General features: G+C 41.6%; 1 protein-coding gene across 4 annotated transcripts in view; it reads right to left on the bottom strand.

The window, feature by feature from the left end:
- Nucleotides 1–20,231, bottom strand: part of SCAPER (S-phase cyclin A associated protein in the ER) — a 369,596-nt gene that overhangs the window by 143,519 nt on the left and 205,846 nt on the right. For all 4 annotated transcript variants that reach the window (XM_077264248.1, XM_077264247.1, XM_077264249.1 and 1 more), the window contains 2 exons: nucleotides 7,341–7,406; nucleotides 5,697–5,823 (listed from right to left, as the gene is read on the bottom strand). In XM_077264248.1, the coding sequence (XP_077120363.1) occupies nucleotides 5,697–5,823; nucleotides 7,341–7,406 (193 nt within the window). The remainder of the gene's footprint in view (nucleotides 1–5,696; nucleotides 5,824–7,340; nucleotides 7,407–20,231) is intronic.

The following is a 20,231-nucleotide window of genomic DNA, read 5'->3' as shown; positions in this document are numbered from 1 at the left end:
ACGGCGTACATCAAATGTTGGGAAGTGGTTAAAATATGTTTTCAATAAAGACAGATTTTCCTATTACTGAGATAGGATTTCATAGCTGCTACTCAAAATCCCCCAATTCTCCAATAAACTGGATTAAGAACAGTTGTTTTTTCTCTTTTTATTACTTCTTTAACCACTTAAGGATGCAATTTTTAGTTTTTGCACTCTCCACCCCACCTCCCCTTTTACAAAGAGACATGACTGTATTCATTTAATCACATATTGCAAGGGAAATAAGGCTACTTTCACACTAGCGTTAACTGCATTCCGTCTCAAAACGTCTTTTTTCAGAAAAAACGCATCCTGCAAAAGTTTTTGCTGGATGCGTTTTTTCCCCATAGACTTGTATTGGCGACGTATTGCGACGGATTGGCATACGTCGTGTACGTCGTACGACGGATGCGTCGAAATTTGACGATACGTCGTCGGCAAAAAACGTTGCTTGTAGCGTTTTTTGTCTCCGCCTAAAAAACGTGTCGCGACGCATCCTGCGGCATGCGTCGTTGGCTATAATGGAAGCCTATGAGCGACGGATGCGTCGGGACACGTCGTACGACGCAATGCAGCGCTGCAATACGTTTTTTTACAGTGAGCATGCTCAGAAGCTGGATTTTGTTGCCAATTGGCCAGACACCCCCAAATCTATATAAACCTGGCCTGGGCCTTCAACCCCACATATATGGCCACGTATGTACGTGGCACTTATGTACGTGGCACTTATGTACGTGGCACTTATGTACGTGGCACTTATGTACGTGGCACTTATGTACGTGGCACTTATGTACGTGGCACTTATGTACGTGGCACTGATGTACGTGGCACTGATGTACGTGGCACTTAAGTGCCACGTACATAAGTGCCACGTACATAAGTGCCACGTACATCAGTGCCACGTACATCAGTGCCACGTACATCAGTGCCACGTACATAAGTGCCACGTACATAAGTGCCACGTACATAAGTGCCACGTACATAAGTGCCACGTACATAAGTGCCACGTACATAAGTGCCACGTACATAAGTGCCACGTACATAAGTGCCACGTACATAAGTGCCACGTACATAAGTGCCACGTACATAAGTGCCACGTACATCAGTGCCACGTATATAAGTGCCACGTATATAAGTGCCACGTATATAAGTGCCACGTATTTCACGAAAATGCCACGATTTTTCAGTGCCACGTATAACCACGTAGTTATAGTATTTATAGTACGTGGCACTGAAATACGTGGCACTATGACTGTCAGAAAATGTTCATTAAACGGTTAGGTGTGAGGTTAGGGGTAGGGTTAGGGTTTGGATCCCTTTATCATCATCCGTAGTTCATTAATCGGATGAATCCACAGTCGTCTCCGTTGCTGCAGAAGCATCCTACGTCTTTCCGCTGCCGCCTCCTTCTCCCACACTATGATATCCAGGCGATTCGTCTCAAAGATAACGTCGGTAACCAAACTAGCAATCCTCCCAAGAACACCTTCCATCGCTGCCACAAAACTAAAACCCACAAAGATGGGCTGTAAAAACAAGAACTATATAGTTTTCCATATTTTCCAGTAGCCAATGAAATTTGGGAGCCTCCCATTTTAAAAACGGATCCGTCGTAAAAACGGATGCAACGGATGGTAAAAACGGATGCAACGTATGCAACGCATCCAGTATTTTCGACGGAAACGTTTAGCGGATTTGCGACGGATCCGTCGAAATGCTGTATGCGTTGCATACGTTTTTCACTTTTTTTGACGCATCCGTTTTTTCGGCAAAAAACGGATTTGCGACGTAATGCAGTTAACGCTAGTGTGAAAGTAGCCTAAGGGGAAAAAACGCAATTCCACAATTGTTATTTTGAGTTTCATTTTTACAACATTGAATATGCAGTAACGATCATCCAGTAACATGATTCTCCAGGTCAGTACAATTACAGCGATACCAAATACTTTACAAATATTTTAGCGGCATAATTTTTTTTTACTGAAAAAAAAAAAAGTTTGGGATGACATTTTCCAAGACCCATAACTTCCTTTATTTTTTCATCAACGGAGCTGTGTGAGGATTTTGTTTTTTGTTTTTTATGCAAAGTGAGCTAGCACTTATATTGATACAATTTTGGGGTACAGACATTTGATTGTTTTTAATGCTATTTTTTGCGGGAGGCTTGGTGACAAAGAAACAACAATTTTAGGGTTTCCATTTTTTTTCTTTAAAACAATTATGGATATGGTAATAGCAAATATATAATTTTTTTATTGTTACATTTCTTTATTTTTAACTGGGGAAAGAGGGGGTGTTGATTCGAACTTTTAAGTTCTGTTACTTTTATTTATATTTTTGAAAGCTCAAAAATCAAGGTCTCCTATCAAGCCCAGCCTGGGAGGGATTTCACAGGAAAACCAGAGTGACAGTGATGGGGTTCTTCATCGGGCCCCCATCTGCCATGGTAACCCATTGGCACCATGCGATCACTTTGGGAAAGGGAGGTGTTGGTTGATGGGTGCCTGAACAAATGCCCAGGCCAGAATGTAGTGATCAGATGCTGTCAGTGATTGACAGTGGAATTTGAGGGGTTAACATTTTCAGACGATCTCTACTGTTAGAGGGAAATGCCGGCTGTGTAATATGGCCAGTGTCTGCCTGTGTGGAGTAGGCAATGCTCCTCAGCCTGCTCCACACAAGCCTCGCAATATTATGTATATATCCATCTTGGAGCATTATGCAGTCCACGTCTTAAGCTCTCTGGACCCCCTGCTGCTTTCTGTACTTCCTGGTTGCACATGTAATCACAACGTCCATCACTGTCACGTGACACCTTTGCCACCAGTGATTGGTTGCCGAAGTCACATGTCCATAAGGCAGGAAACGGTCTCTTCACTTTTGGCTTGGTTCACAGAAGTGACTTCTGCAGCCAATCAATATCCACAGTATTGATCAACTTCCCACTTCTGTGGCCAGTGAGTGGCATCAGCAGATTGAAAACAAAGAAGAGAGACTGGCGTGGGACTTGCGCAGCATGAAAAGATGAGTGTCGTGGATCAGTAAGGCGAGTATACTGTATATTAATTTATGCATTCTTGGTAGTTAAAAAACAAACCCACATAAAGGCAAATGACTAATTTAAAGTAAAACTAATCAGTATAGACCAGGATTAAAAGTAGTCACTCCAGTAGAGCATAAAACACCATAATAGCGATTCATATAAGTATATGATGCTATGTCTGCTGTAGAAATGGTATTACGGCACTTCTAATGATATGTATAGATGTGACGATTGTGTATAATGGAAACTGCATGTGAAAACTGCAGATTTCACCTGTTATTTGGTAATATATTCTTGGATAGGAATATACCTGATATGATATTAATGTAGGAAGTGAAATTATTCTGTTAGGGCCTCACTAATGGCTTCAATTTTAAGAACATGATTTAAAGTTAATGGGTAAGTCTGTAGAATAGAAAGCTATTTTGCTATCTGATTGGCAGCAAAGTCCGTGCGGCGGAGAAAGCAAAGGAGCCTTATCCAAGTAATCCCTCAATTGTGGCTTTTAATGGGAATAACTCTCTATGGCAGTGCTGGTATATCCGATATCTGATAACAAACAGTTACGGTCAGGATCTGACTGGGTAAGGCTACAAAATACAGCCCTCTCTGGAATGTTATCATCCAAATACAGCACACTTTGTAAGTCGATCCAGAGCTTGATGTGAAGGTTTCCAACAATTCACTGCCCCGAAAATGGCTGCATTTAACTAGAGCCATTGAAAGGGAGAGCCGAGACCACGGAATACATGTCTATACAAACAGACATTTTCGGCTTATGTTGCACTGACACAGAGACCCCGATTACAGCCTACGCACGTGGCGTTGAGCATTATATCTGTTCTTAGTCTTCTCTTAAAATATATCTTAACAATTTGTTTGCTAGGTATTATGATGTACAATAAAAAATTATTTTTGTGGCACCGTGTTGGCCAGAAAAATCGATGTGAATACTTTTATGGCCAAAAATGACAAAAAGCATTCTCGGAGTGATACTTCTATTGGATAAAATATATATTTGCAAGCTTTCAGAGCAGGGACTCCTTCTTCAGGCATGATTACAAATTAATTACTGAGACAAAAGCACAACATTTAAGAGATATTACAATGCCTCCTACAGATAAGCCAAGGAAATCAAATTAGGGTTTTTGATACAAATGGAGAAATGTTGGCTTAGTGATCTGCCGTAAGACCAGCTGATGTATGAACGATGTCCATATAGTTACTCATAAATCCAGATGTTAAATTGAATCCTATTGTCAAAGAGGAGAAAATCCTTAGCTTGAGTTCCCAAATTTCTCTCTATCGTCCTTAATATGACCTTTTAGTATTAATACTTAAATCTGTCACACAGTGTTCAGGTCCAAAGAAAAGTTTTCCCACAAATGCGTCCAGTTCTTTCCTGATTGTATCGGTGTAGATTCATCCTAGTTTGTAGTTTGGCATGGTTGCCCCAATATAGGCTTCTCCAGGGCTCCTTGTACATTGTATCATGTACACCACATTGGAGGATGGACAGGAGAAGAAATCCAAGATGTTATACTCCTGATTTGTGTTGGGTATGCGGACTGTATTCGTTGGTAATATGTGGGTACAAGTCCTGTATTTTTTATTGTTACAGGGGAAATGTGCCAGTCTCTGATGGTGATGAGAGGACACATTTGACAAGGAGGTTCCTTAATGATGTTGTCCACTACTTGGACAACTTCTTGTCATACCCCTTGCTTGGCCCCCATGAAATACTAAAGCTTATACTCACCTCCCGTGCTGGCGACGTTCCCATGGTGTCAGCATTCGCTCTCCCCAGGGCTCCCATTCTGTTGTTGTGACACCGGAACCCAATCAGTACTGGCATCACTGTCCCTGCCTCCTGTCGAATTGAGCATGAAGAAAAACAGAGAGCATCTACTTCCCATACTTCCTCTCCATGTTCGATTTGTCCGAAGGCAGGGACACTGACGCCAGCGACGATTTGGCGCTGGGGTCACGTGTCACAACACAGCTCAAGAGCCCGGGGAGAATGACTGCACACACCGTGGGAGCATCGCTGGCACGGCACCTAAGTAGAAGCTTTATTATTTTATGGAGGCCAAACATTTTGATCAAGAAGTGGTTGTTCTAGTAGTGGACAACCCCTTTAAGTTAGGGGGCTGCTTGTAGAAGAAAAGTGGTAGATCTGGGAATATTACTTTCAGTCTGTGGTTTTTGTGGAATATGGGATGGAGATCAGCACCAATATGTCCTCATGTGTGTGTTGTATGTGGCCACAAGATGCACCCTATTGTTGTCCTCCCTCTGTCTGTAATCCAGGAGGCTGCTTATTGAAATTCTTGTAGCTCTGTTCATTTATTATCGATGGATGATATCCTGTTGTATGTATGTATTCCTCAGTGACAGCTATGGAGATATTAATCAAGCAGCCGTCTGCCATGATGACCCATTGGCACCCTGTGATTGTTTCGCGGGAGGTCGATGGGTGCCCAAACAAACGCTATCACTGAGGAATACATTCCTATAACAAGGATACCATCCACTGATAATAGATGAGCAGACTGAAAAACATACACTTGCTACAGAGTGAAAAACATACAATTCACACTTTTTTTTTAAATTAAATTTCTCATTCCCTTACCTGCTTTTCTAGGATCCGAGAAATTTCTCCCAAAGCCCGATCAAGCGCAGACACTTTATTGGTGGCCCAGGCTCCATTATCTTGCGTTTGCAATTGTTTCTGGAGATCTTTGGTAAGCCGTTGTAGCCTAAAAAACAGGAGTAAAAACCCCAATGTTAAGACTAACTGAAAATGTACAGCAGATTTGGCATTAAACTCTGCTGCTTTGTTTGAGGATAGCATAGTAAGGGGAAAGGTGCGGCCCACTAATAGCCCAAATAGATATTAGGAATGTGGATTTTTTCCAGCTAGACTGGGGAGTTTAATGTTGTAAGTTTGGTGTACCAATGAGCGTAGCGCGCTGGCCCTGTAAGCAGTGATGGAGGGGTGATGGCTATGTGCATGTATGCATGAAGCCAATAAATTCTGGCTAAGAAAGGTAAATACAAAGGGGTGCTTTGGTGAGCTCCGTGTAGATGGTTAGATTGGGCCAAATGGTATAATCTTGATTGCTTGTCCCGTCATTGTCTTCTAGACCTGGAGATGCTGGACACCAGATGACCTTATGCAAATGTTATGGACCAAGCAATGGAGTGAGTAAATAGTCCTGTTACTAATGGAGTTGGTCTTATTAAAAAGAAGCCTGCCAGGTGATCCTTAACGTTCCTGTGTCCACCAGAGTCAGAGATGGAAGCTTGTACCCGTTTGGCGCTATTAGGTCTGCTCTAGATTAATACTAGTAGTATATTAAAACACATATGGTTGTTAAGGTCTAAACCTTAGTATTATATTTGTCATTCAGAATCTGCACGACATGAGTTGGAATCAGAGATGTATATACCATATACTCTCTTTGAGTTGCCCTGTTTCCGGCCTAGTAGTGGAAACAGCCTCGGCCATCACCCGTCAGTCAATTAAGTAATTGTCCTGACGATTGAAGGCAGCGGAGTTGCGTCTCCTGGTAAATTGGTAGCAGCGGTGGGATCTGCCTGACAATATTCTTCTCATAATCTAGATGATTGCTCCTAATTGGTCAATATACCTGACGAATGCATTGACCCTGGTAACTAAATTGCCAGGAGCAACAATCTTCCTAATTTGTTAGTTTCGGCAGACCAAAAGTATAACCTCCAAGTGACTAAGAGTTTATAGGAAAAGACGGAAACCAGAAAACAAAGCATTAAGCTGGGCTTGTGGGCAGATATTAAGCAGATTTCACCACTCATCATCCTTCGCACAGTGAGCCATTTGAAACCTGCAGTAAGATATGGAGCAAATCCAAGGAAGAATAGAAAATGTTGGAAATGTTAAAATCCGCAGCATTCTCTTATAAATACTGTGCAGATATCCAGCGGCATGCAAATGGGGTAAAGGAGCAGCTAAAAAGTGCACAGACATATATTGGATATACTGTATATATTGCAAAGTGACATACAGTACATACAATTTATAAGATAATATGTAAACTATAGGTATACTTAAAGTTCTGCAAAATTATTTTCAATCATATAACATTGAAACACTGTGGAATTTAAAAAACAACTATAATAATCTGTACTGTACAACACACAGACTAATTATCAGCTTTTCCACTCTCTTCCAGTGAAATGTCCAAACTATCTGCAGTCAAGTGCATTGCACGGATATCACAACACTTATACTCACTTTGCTTTGTATGGAGAATCAGACACAGGAGTTTTCATTTCCAGAACACTCTCGTATTCCTTCACTCTGAAAGAAGACATACAGCACAGTGTGAAACCAATGAACGTCACACTTCTTCCAGACATCCATGGTAATACAGCTTATAACTAGGGCTCTCATAGACATTTATTCACAGATGACAAAAAATACATCATGTAAGCATTTATTAAAGGGAATCAGTTCACAAGGTTTTTGGTACCTCGTCTGAGCGCACCATAATGTAGGGAAATAATCTCTGATTCCAGTGATGCATCACTTAGTTTACTGGGCGTAATAGTTGTGACACAATCAGAGTTCTTAGATATAGCATAAAGCAGAGCTGAGAAAGCTAACCCAGCCCACACCACAGCCTTCTGTGCACATTGTATATTGACAGTAAGCTGCTAATCAGTGCTGGGGGTGTGGTTAGACCAGGGAGTATTGGAGATGTAGTTCTGTAGTGATAATCTCTTGCTGATAAAACACTCACTGTACTGAAGCTTAAAAAGTGACACATCAATGAAATCACTGTCTCAGCCCCTATCTCATGCTGTCCTCAAATTAAATAACAAATACCTGCTGACATATCCCCTTTAAGACAGGCATCTAGTTGGTCCATATGCAGTTACGTGTGCCATGGACCACACATGGGCACATTATAGCTAGGGTACAGACGCACATAGATGATTTCAAAGCAGACCGATGGTCTGCATAGGAAAAATAACAGCATGCACTATTCTGGTCCATTGTACAGACCAGAACAATGCATGCAATATAAAGGCAGCTCTGGCACTCGTCCGTAATTTGTGGAAGTGACTTGATTGTTTTCAAAATATCGGTGTCAACCCAGTCTAACTCATGGGGAGTACAGTATCTCACTAAAGAGAACCAAAAATTGAAGGAGTCTAATTTTTTAAGGCAATGCTCTATGGGGAAAGAATCTGAAAAGTAACTCATATGGGTCAAACCAGTGACCCATCTGTAGACAGTACTGTTTCAGTGTTTTTGCCCCTCATCAGTATAAAACAAGGTACTGTTTGGTTAAAAAAAAAAAAGATGCTTTAGATGCAGATAAGGAAGGTACCAACTTTCCTTGAAAGCTCTCATTGTTTGGCTGTTCTAAGTTACTTTGCACATAAATGTAAAAGATACCAACATGTTGCTTACAGGAGATCCAAGGTTCACTATGCTGCCTTTTAACGTCTTGCTCGACTTAGGCTGAAATGACTGGAGTATGATCCTATTTCAGAAGGCACATAGGGTAAGATCACCAGGTAGCCGAACTCTGCATACAGAGGTTGCATTAAGACTGAAGTTCCCAAAAATGTGACTGCATCATTGAAAGTGATTGTTTTACTGGCAAAGTGGTCAACACAACAAAAAACTGCTGTTCAAGGATTCCAAATGTAAGATGCTCACTTCGGAAAGTCTTAGTAGTGAATAGGTAGCTGTGTGAATTTTATGTCCAGTTCTGGAGACCTCAGCACTGATGAGATAGAACGGGTCCAAAGCTTAGCTGCAAAAATCATGAAGGAAGCTTCAAATATGAAACTCATCAGGAGAAACTTTATTTGTACAGACTGAAGGAAAAGGAACCATTATACTTGGACACTCTCTTCTTAAATGCAACTGTGGCTCATGAAATATAAAAACAGTCACCTTCCAGAATGGCGCCGTTCCAGCGATCACATCGGTGGCTGCTGATGGGCTGTAGACAGTGCCCACACTTCCCAAAGACAATGCGGTTTCGGACCAGGAAATTTGAGCACTGCAGCCCATGTCATGAGAGTGCTGGCAGATACAGCACTAACAATGCTGGTATAGCTCTAGTCAGGGAGGTGAGTGAGTATACAGTGTTTTATTTTACATGGGGAACTGGTGAATTTAAGTGTGGGTTATCCAAGCAGTGGGCAATCCCTTTAAACATGTCCAAAACTGGGAAGGAAAAATTTGATGTAGATTTTGCTTCAAATTCCAAGGAAAAATATTCATGTTTTGCATGCGGCTTTTGGCACGAATTTCACCCATTGCATTGCAAAAGCCAAGATCCACAAAGAATTTACATGCAGCAGATTTATAGATTCATAATGTGAAGATGAAATGGTAAAATCTTAAAATCTTGAATGGAAAAACTGCAGGGTTTCCGTTCTGTAAGTGTAGCCTAAGGGTTTAAAAAAGATTCAGTTTGTTTTTAATAAAATCTTTTTAATGGGAAGAATTAAAAAAAAAAAAAGTGGTGAGTGGAGAAAAGGTTGTGTTACCTTATCATATCTCTCCATAATGTTAAGATCAACATTCTGCACATAAGGCTACGTTCACATTAGCGTCTTTGGGCGCAGCGTCGTCGACGGATACCGACGCATGCGTCATGCGCCCCTATCTTTAACATGTGGGGTGCATGAACATGCGCCGGTATGCGTTGTCAAGCGTTGTACGACGCATGCGTCATTTGGGCGCACCAGACAGGGCGCGGCCGACGCTACATGTTGCATTTTTCCTGCGCCCAATTTCCGGTAAACAACGCATGCAACGCACTTGCGTCGTAAATGCGCCAAAAAACCACATTACTGTCTATGTACAACGCATAGGGCGCAGGTGCCTGCGTTTACCCGCGTTGTTCGACGCATGCGCCTTTTGAGTAAAAAAACAAGTGATGAAGTGTCTAGACAGTGACAAGACCACCCCATAGATATAAAAAAAGGGTGATTGCATTGTATTTCACTTGCCTACACGTCTGGAAACAGAGAGTACACGAGACACAGCTCTGCCTTCAAGAGATGCAAGTATATAATTTCTCTGCCCATTTTTGTTTATTCTTTGCAATGTTTGTTGTTTGTTTTTTTTGTGTGTGACATTATTTATTTTTTCTTGCAATTTATGGTGGTTTATTTAATTTTTATTGGGTTGTTCTGCGTTGACCGCATGCGTCAAAAAACGCTGCGTTGTGTATTGCGTTTTGGGTTGCGTCGACGACGCTGCGCCCAAAGACGCTAATGTGAACGTAGCCTAAGCCAGGTAGAAATATTTACCCGTCCAACTAACAGGTCACTATTTTTCTATCAATGGCCGGTGTTTCATTCTTAAATCATTCTTCATAAATCTCCTATCTAGAAAAGTCTCAAGCCATTGTCCCAGACAGCCACTTAAGCATTTGTGACCATAAGATAAGTCAAGCAGCCAGTCCCATTCATCAGCGATGTAACCACCACTCTGATGACTATCATCACTAGAAATATGAAGAGATCCAGAGTATATAAAATATCCCATTTTTATTAACAATAGATTAAAACAACATCATCAAGGGGAAATAAAAATGTCTCACCATGAGAGATGCCACAAAATCCCTAAAAGGAATTAACAATAAATCAGTATGAATATCTGAATATAGTCAGGTATAACAGCCAATAAGCATCAGTGCTATAACTATGCAAATAGTAGAACCCATATGACACAGGACAATCCCCAACTGGTACTGAGCAAAAATATACTTAGCAGTGAAGGGGGAAACAAACTGCAATCAGAAATAGGGTATATGTAATATAGCTATCTGGAGGTATAAGTGGCAACTCTCCACCCCGACGCGCGTTTCACCGCTGGCTTCTTCCGGGGGCGTCTGTTATATCTGACTATATTCAGATATTCATACTGATTTACTGTTAATTCTTTTAAGGGATTTTGTGGCGTCTCTCATGGTGAGACATTTCTGTTTTTTTGTTTTTTTTAATTTCCCCTTGATGTTGTTTTAATCTATTGTTAATAAAAATTGTATATTTTATAAAATCTGAATCTCTACATATTTCTGGTGATGATAACGACATCAGAATGGTGGTTACAATACTGATTTGAAGTGCCAGCTTCACATGTATTTTGGACATTTTTTGCTAATCCATTCATCAGCGAGTCCGCTGCTCAGTAGATAGTTTCTCCTGTGACTGTCATATACACATCCCTCCGCTCTGACAGATTAAAGTGTTTCTGTGACAGGCCCTCCTCACATGTTACACAGTTCATACGCCTGCACATAAATCACCACGGTTCCTACAACCTCATTTAATAACCTAAGGATATAAATAATATTAATAAGACCAACAAAACTTCTACGGAGAAATAATAAGCCATTTATCACCCTCTTTCCAGCTGCTCGCCTCTGCCCCCTGTAATGTACAGATTTTGAAGAGGAGCAGGTTGTAAACCCTTTCTATACAATGAACCAGCACAATCGCACTATATACATTGTTTTTTTTTTATTCCGACTGAAGAATACAGAACATTAATATTTCAGGAATTGTTTTATTAGACGGCTGTCTGGTGTAGAAACGCCATTTTTAAATACCCTATTAGGGAGTTCAGACGTAAAGGGAGTTTGTCACCCCCCAAAATGCATTTGAAATGAGCTATATAGTGATATAGGGAACTTAGCCTCTATAAAGTCATACCAGCAATGTACTTACTGATGGTACCGAGCCTGAGAAAATAACTCATTTTTTATGCAAATAAGGGGGCTTCGGTGCACAACTATGTTCCCTCACTTTGAAAGTTAGAGGCTTTCCTAGCTTTGGATTAAAAGCGTTTGTTTCCCACAAAAACTCCAGCCTAAAGTCAGCCTTGGTGTGTACACAACAGTCCAAACGATAGTCGGCACTTACATCTTCTTCAAGAATTGCTTTATTGATCCGGTAGTTGAAAAGGCACAAAAAATATTTGAACACAACAGCACAAAAATTAAAAAGGTAAAAAAGAAATATTTGCTGCGCTCCCGGGCAACATGCTTCAGACCTGCACGGTCCTTTGTTTGGACTGTTGCTATTGCGGGAGTATTATTACCGTGCACCCGGACAGGTGAGCCGATTGCTCCTTTTTCACACCTTGTGTGTACATATGCGCACTGACACTGCCTAACATTGCCAGTGAATACGCATACACAAAAAGGCTGACTTTAGGCAGCGCTCACTCTAGGTAACGAGTGCTGACAAACAGCAGTTAGTGAAGCCACCAACATGCCTAGAGCGCACTAAAGCCCCCTAAGTTACATATGAATTAAAAGTTATTTTCTCAGACATTCAGCAGTGCTAATATGATATTTACAGGGACTAAATCATCTCTATCACTGTATTAGGCTAGTTTCACACTAGCGTTAACTGCAATACGTCGCAAATGCGTCGTTTTTGCGAAACGCCGCATCCAGCAAAAGTTTTTGCTGGATACGTTGTTTCGTCATAGAGTAACATTAGCGACGCATTTGCGACGCATTTGCGACGCATTTCCAAACGGTGAATGCGTTTGGCGGCGTTTGGGCGTATGGTAGCGGTCCGTCGGGAGAAAAAAACGTTACATGTAACGTTTTTTGCTCCCGACGGTCCGCTTTTTCCGACCGCGCATGCGCAGTCGGAACTCCGCCCCCACCTCCCCGCACTTCCCCGCACATCACAATGGGGCAGCGGATGCGTGGGAAATATGCATCCGCTGCCCCCGTTGTGCGGCGGAGACCACACTAGCGTCGGGAACGTCGGCCCGACGCGCAGCGACGGGTTGTTCCCGACGCTAGTGTGAAAGTAGCCTTAGTCATTGAAAATGCATTTTGAGGTCGCTTTTAGAGGGGCATTACCATACTTGATATTTATTGCACCTCTACAAGAGATTTCATAAATGTCTAACATACAGTGCTGGGAAAAATGTATTTTGCATTCTTTCTAATTTTTCCGTTTTTGCATATTTGGCACACTTTAATGTTTCAGATAATCAAACTAGCATTAATATTAAACAAAGAGAACCCAGATAAATACAAAATCCAGTTCTTAAATTCTGATTTATTTTATTTGAGGAAAGTCTTATCTGGTCCTAGTGAGAAAGCAATTGCCTCTTTGGCTACTACATTAACCAGTTAACCTAACGGACAAATATGCCACAATTCACCATCCACGATGACTGACGAATCTGTTGCATATGAAAATCACTTAAAGTGAACTTAACAGCAGAATTTAATTCTATTACTTAAAGAGTATCTGTCAGATCAACCCTATATTGGCATGAGGGCCATAGTAAACTGAACAACATGATACCTTGATATCTGCGATCTGATGTCTTATTCCAGAGAAATCCATGTTTTTCCTAAATACAAATGACCTCATCCAGGTTCCGGGGTGGAGGGTGCCTGGAAGATAACTCTGCCTCCAGAGCTTATTTTACATGAAGGGAGAGTTACCAGTGTGATACAAGTAACCAACACAGAACAGGAGAAGTGAAATTTGTCTCCTTGCAAACACATTCCTTGCTTCTCCCAGAGTGCTGCTGTATTGCAACAATATTACAGCCCTATCTGCCTGTGAGCTGGAGCGGAGACGAACCTGCAGACTTGTCAGTTTTCAGGAGAGCAGAGAGCGGCCATTACAATTCACACTATCAATTACACATCACATTGGTAACTCCCTCTTCATGTGTAATAAGCTCTGGAGGCAGATTTAGCTTTCAGGCACCATCTGTCCCAGAGCCTGGAAGAGGTCATTTATATAAAGTGATAAAAGTTGATTTCTCAATAACAAGGCATCATCTATGAAGCACAGAGGTAGGACTGTTTTCAGCAGTCTATAACCTGTGCACAGTGCTGAGCTGTGAAGTAGTGGCACATAGTCAGTATGTCACTGTACATGCCACTACCTCATGGCTCAGCTCTATACATAGCAGCACAGCACATGTGCAGGAGGGTCGCAGAAGGAAGCACTCGGCTGGTCAGACATTGGGCCTGCAAAGTGTGACACCAGGGCAGTGGCACATAGGCAGATCACTATACATGCCCAAAGTCACCATATGTGATTTAGAAAGCACGAAGGAGGTGCAGGGGCTGTAGAGACTATAATCGCACCTCTATGGACGTCATATTAGCTGGCTGGACTGCTTAGCAATGATTACATGCCTGCCCATTTAGTCAAGTCAATAAGAAAATGCGGCACCACAAGATTACACTTCTGATTTTACAATCATGCTGACAACTTTCCCTTACCATTGGGGTTGCTAGAAATCAATGCTACATGACAAATACAGCGCTGCAATTAGTTATGGGGGAACAACCTGCTGTCGTGTTCCCTGTGAAGAGGACCTTCCAACAAATCTGAACTGGAAACATAATGTAATAGTGGCTGCAAGGTGAAATTAAAAAAAAAGATTTCAGTTTCACCTTTCAGTTGAGTTAACTTTTGTTAAGTCCAAGTGGAGGTTATCAGATAGCAACTCACTCATGGAGAAGTACACGATTCTGAAGAAGAAAAAGTGGTGTAAAACTTCTCCACAGCAATGTAAAGACGCAAACATCTGCAGTGCACCGCCGGTGATCAGGTTTAGGGAGGGTCAATTACTGTTTCACATTGGTAATATAGGTTTTGATTAAATCTTCATCTTCGGAAAATGGAACGATCATATGAAACCTGCATTTTGTGCTTACTGACCGTATGTTGTCTTTATTTTATATTGAATTCATTGGACGATACAAAAAAGTTGGGACAATTTAGCACAAGCTGAAAAAAAAAAATCGGGTGACGGCAAATGCTATTTCGCAGCACTGTAGGTAAGTTCCCTCTCATGAGGCAGACGCTCTGAAATTAGTGGTGGCCACACAGGCATGGTTCTGTTTGAGCAAGCATGAACTGCCAAAAAAGTGTCCATTCACAGAGCCTGCCTTAGGCGAGACAAGGGTCTAGAGCAGGGGTGGGAACCTCAGGCCCCCGGGCCATTTACGGCCCTCGATGATCTTTTATCAGGCCCCCGAGCAGATTCTCAGGGACCGCATTCTTGGGCAGGGAGCTGTATTTTGATTGCCACCCGCTCATTAATTTCTTCTTGCGCTGTTAGCACACACATGCAGTGTTCACTACTGAACACTGAAGGGCAGGCAATGAAAGATTACGTCCTGAAACCAGTGCCGGAGTCAGATTGTACTCTGTGGGTGGAGTTTGTACGGCCCCCGAAGGATGGTATCAATATCCAAATGGCCCTTGGCAGAAAAAAAGATTCTCCACCCCTGGTCTAGAGTAAGGCTATGTTCACACGTTGTATTTTTGCTGCGGTTTTTATGCAAATGAAAAGCTGCTTTTTACAGTACAAGCAAAAGCTATACTTGTTTTTTTTTTCCTGACTGAACTAGAGAACTGCTGCTTTTTTTAAATCTGCAGCATGTCACATTCAGCGTTTTTTTTTCACCCATGGAAAGCAATGAGTAAGTGCAAAAAATGTTGCCATCGGTTTTTTGCATTAACGTAAGTAATGCTTGATCAACTCAATGCCGAGCAATGAGTAAAAGTAAAGATTGCCTGACCATTGTGTGACATTGAACAATGCCTGACCAACTCAATGCGCTGCCAATGTGTTAGGTAAACTATGCCCGACCAATTCAACTCCCTCCACTATTTTAACATGTACAATTGTGTATTTTTTTCATGAACTCATATGAACCTTTTTGTTCAGAATAGTCACTATTTTTTCAGCTATAACAAAAATAACTTGATCAAATTGCCCATTTTTCAAAAAATGTTCTATGGCTTCACATATCTCTTGCACTGGTGGCTTAACACCTTGCATTGTTCATGCTTGTATGGTGGAACTTTGGGATCCTGAAAAATGCAGTGCCAGAATTGGTGCATCTAAGTGATCTAATGTGCACCAATTCTGGGGTGGCTGCGGACTTGTATTTTTAGGCTGGGAAAAGCCAAATAACCATGGAACTTCCCAGCCTGATAATACAAGGCCGCAACTCCCTGCTTTCCCTGGGCTGGTTATCAAAAATAGGGTGGGACGCCATGTGTTTTTTTAAATTTATTAATGATATAGATTATTATTATTATTTATTGTTATAGCGCCATTTATTCCATGGCTTTACATGTGAGGAGGGGTATACATAATAAAAACAAATACAATAATCTTGAACAATACAAGTCATAACTGGTACAGGAGGAGAGAGGACCCTGCCCTGAGGGCTCACAATCTACAAGGGATGGGTAAGAATACAGTAGGTGAGGATAGAGCTGGTCATGCAGCGGTTTGGTGGATCGGTGGTTACTGCAGGTTGTAGGCTTGTCGGAAGAGGTGGGTCTTCAGGCTATTTTATAGATGCATTCTTTGCGTTGTGCACTTTACAACACATGTCCATTTTTTTAACTGCGGATTATCCTCATCTAATGCAAGTCTATGGGGAAATTCAGCACAAAAAACTAAGCGCTTCCGCAAGAGAAATTGACATGCTGCAACTCGAAACCAGCACCGCAGGTGAGTCTACGCAGTGTAAAAAAGAAGCACAATGGGATTTCTGTTAATCCCATCCAATGTGCTTGTACTGTACAAGCCACAATGCAGCGTTTTGGATACAGCTAAAATATGCTGCGTCTAGAACGTTAGCATTCCTGATAGTGCACACGCAGCCTAAGATTCCCCAAAAAGACCCACATTTATTTTGATATGATGTTATTACCCCTCCTTTAATAGGGAGGGGTGCCCTATTTTGGATTCTCATCTATTAACCGTAGCTAAAAGGGTAATCCCACTCCCTAGAAAACTTGGCCTTTCCAATGCGCACTGTCCAAGCAAGGTTGGTGAAAATCAGGATGTTTGGGTGAAAAGAATTACAAAGGTCTAGCCTGTAAATAAAAGTAATGAAGAATCGGTATGTGCACGCACTTGTACAAAGTGATGCAATCAAGGTTATAGTAACAGAAGACATCTGTTTCTAGAAAAATGGTGTAAAATACCAAGGGTCTGCAAGGACCCGGACAGAATGATGCCATACTTATCCATTTTGATCTTGCATCCTTACACAACATTGACAAATGGCAGGCCTGACCACTCGCCGGGCTTCGGATGATATTTTAGCTTGTCCCGTGTTGTGACAGAACACTAAATTGATTAAACCAGCCCTGAGATTTGACACCAGCAGCGGACGCCTTCTATTTGTTGATTATTATTGATTTTCTTTGATACTTCATTTAAAAATCAATAAACGTGTGGAAGAATCGGCCTGGTTTACCCAGTGTATTGTGAACTGGACGAGTGCCATAGACTCACACGACAGGGCCTTCCAATTATGGAAAAGCTCTTAACAGGTGAAACATCATCTTAAAAATCAATACTCCGTTTTCTCGCTCAATCAGAGAAAGTGGCCATAAATTAGGCTCATCTCTGGGAATCTCCAGACAAGTGCATAGCAAATATTCTGTACATTATTTTCACACAGTGAGATACAAACACAAGAAAACTTATCATTTACAGCACAGCATGCACCGACTGTACCGCACAGTCAATAAACACAAAAAATAATTGGCTATGATACTGAACGCAAAGGAAATAGATATCTGAAAGATCTAAAGTGAGGTTACACAATTTTGATTGGGCTCACAAATGGGAGTTCCTGAGTACTGGCATAGAAACTGTAAAGAATAAAAGGGGTATTTCCATCTTCAAGATCCTCTCTCAATATGTAGTATGAATAATAATGATAACATTAGCAAATGCCTCCAATTAGAAGTGTAGTATAGTTCTCCTGATTTGCTATGTTGCTTACCTCATGTACAGGGCATTGCAGTAGCTTAGGTATCCATGGTTACAACCATTCAAATAGTGACAGTTAGATGTTAGTGGTTATCACCATGGATACCTAAGCTACTGCAAAGCCCTGCACATGGTGTAAGCGACAAAGTGAATCAGAAGAACATTTCTAATTGGAGGTATTTGCTATTATTATTATTACACCTACTACATGTTGGGATAGGATCTTGGAAATGGGAATATCCCTTTAACCCCTTTCTGACCTCGGACGGGATAGTACGTCCGAGGTCAGAAGCCCCGCTTTGATGCGGGCTCCGGCGGTGAGCCCGCATCAAAGCCGGGACATGTCAGCTGTTTTGAACAGTTGACATGTGCCTGTAATAGGCGCGGGCAGAATCGCGATCTGCCTGCGCCTATTAACTAGTTAAATGTCGCTGTCAAACGAAGACAGCGGCATTTAACTACCGCATCCGGCCGGGCGGCCGGAAATGATGTCATCGCCGACCCCCGTCACATGATCGGAGGTCGGCGATGCTGCAGAATAGTAACCATAGAGGTCCTTGAGACCTCTATGGTTACTTATCCCCGGCAGCTGTGAGCGCCACCCTGTGGTCGGCGCTCACAGCACACCTGATTTTCTGCTACATAGCAGCGAACAGCAGATCGCTGCTATGTAGCAGAGCCGATCGGGTTGTGCCTGCTTCTAGCCTCCCATGGAGGCTATTGAAGCATGGCAAAAGTAAAAAAAAAAATTAAAAAAATGTGAAAAAAATTAAAAAAATATAAAAGTTTAAATCACCCCCATTTCGCCCCATTTAAAATAAATCAATAAAAAAATAATCAAACCTACACATATTTGGTATCGCCGCGTTCAGAATCGCCCGATCTATCAATAAAAAAAAGCATTAACCTGATCACTAAACGGCGTAGCGAGAAAAAAATTTAAAACGCCAGAATTACATTTTTTTTGGTCGCCGCGACATTGCATTAAAATGCAGTAACGGGCGATCAAAAGAACGTATCTGCACCGAATTGGAATCATTAAAAACGCCAGCTCGGCACGTAAAAAATAAGCCCTCAACCGACCCCAGATCATGAAAAATGGAGACGCTAAGAGTATCGGAAAATGGTGCAATTTTTTTTTTTTTAGCAAAGTTTGGAATTTTTTTTCACCACTTAGGTAAAAAATAACCTAGTCATGTTAGGTGTCCATGAACTCGTAATGACCTGAAGAATCATAATGGCAGGTCAGTTTTAGCATTTAGTGAACCTAGCAAAAAAGCCAAACAAAACAGTGTGGGACTGCACTTTTTTTGCAATTTCACCGCACTTGGAATTTTTTTCCCGTTTTCTAGTACACGACATGCTAAAACCAATGATGTCGTTCAAAAGTACAACTCGTCCAGCAAAAAATCAGCCCTCCCATGGCCAAATTGACGGAAAAATAAAAAAGTTATGGCTCTGGGAAGGAGGGGAGTGAAAAACGAACACGGAAAAATGGAAAATCCCAAGGTCATGAAGGGGTTAAGCTTACAGCTTCAGTGTACATCAGAGGTATACTTATGATGGATTTCCTGACCTACACACGCCATTGAATGTGTTAAAGTGAATATGTCCTCAATATTTGTAAAAAAAAAAAAGTATTCCATGTGGCACATATTTGTGAATGCTTTTACATAGGATGGTGAAGCACTCTATGCAATTCTATTTAGTAAAACATACATTAAAAAAAATTCTGACATACAGTACGGACCAAAAGTTTGGACCCACCTTCTCATTTAAAGATTTTTCTGTATTTTCATGACTATGAAAATTGTACATTCACACTGAAGACATCAAAACTATGAATTAACACGTGGAATTATATACTTAACAAAAAAGTGTGAAACAACTGAAATTACGTCTTATATTCTAGGTTCTTCAAAGTAGCCACCTTTTGCTTTGATGACTGCTTTGCACACTCTTGGCATTCTCTTGATGAGCTTCAAGAGGTAGTCCCCGGGAATGATCTTCCAATCTTGAAGGAGTTCCCAGAGATGCTTAGCACTTGATGGCCCTTTTGCCTTCACTCTGCGGTCCAGCTCACCCCAAACCATCTCGATTGGGTTCCGGTCTGGTGACTGTGGAGGCCAGGTCATCTGGTGTAGCACCCCATCACTCTTCTTCTCGGTCAAACAACCCTTGCACATCCTGGAGGTGTTCTTGGGGTCATTGTCCAGTTGAAAAATAAATGATGGTCCAACTAAACGCAAACCGGATGGAATAGCATGCCACTGCAAGATGCTGTGGTAGCCATGCTGGTTCAGTATGCCTTCAATTTTGAATAAATCCCCAACAGTGTCACCAGCA

This window comes from Ranitomeya variabilis, chromosome 5 (assembly GCF_051348905.1).
Source record: "Ranitomeya variabilis isolate aRanVar5 chromosome 5, aRanVar5.hap1, whole genome shotgun sequence".
In the NCBI taxonomy this organism is placed as follows: domain Eukaryota; kingdom Metazoa; phylum Chordata; class Amphibia; order Anura; family Dendrobatidae; genus Ranitomeya; species Ranitomeya variabilis.
Note: the sequence above shows the minus strand (reverse complement) of the source record. Positions and strands in the feature narration are given on the sequence as shown.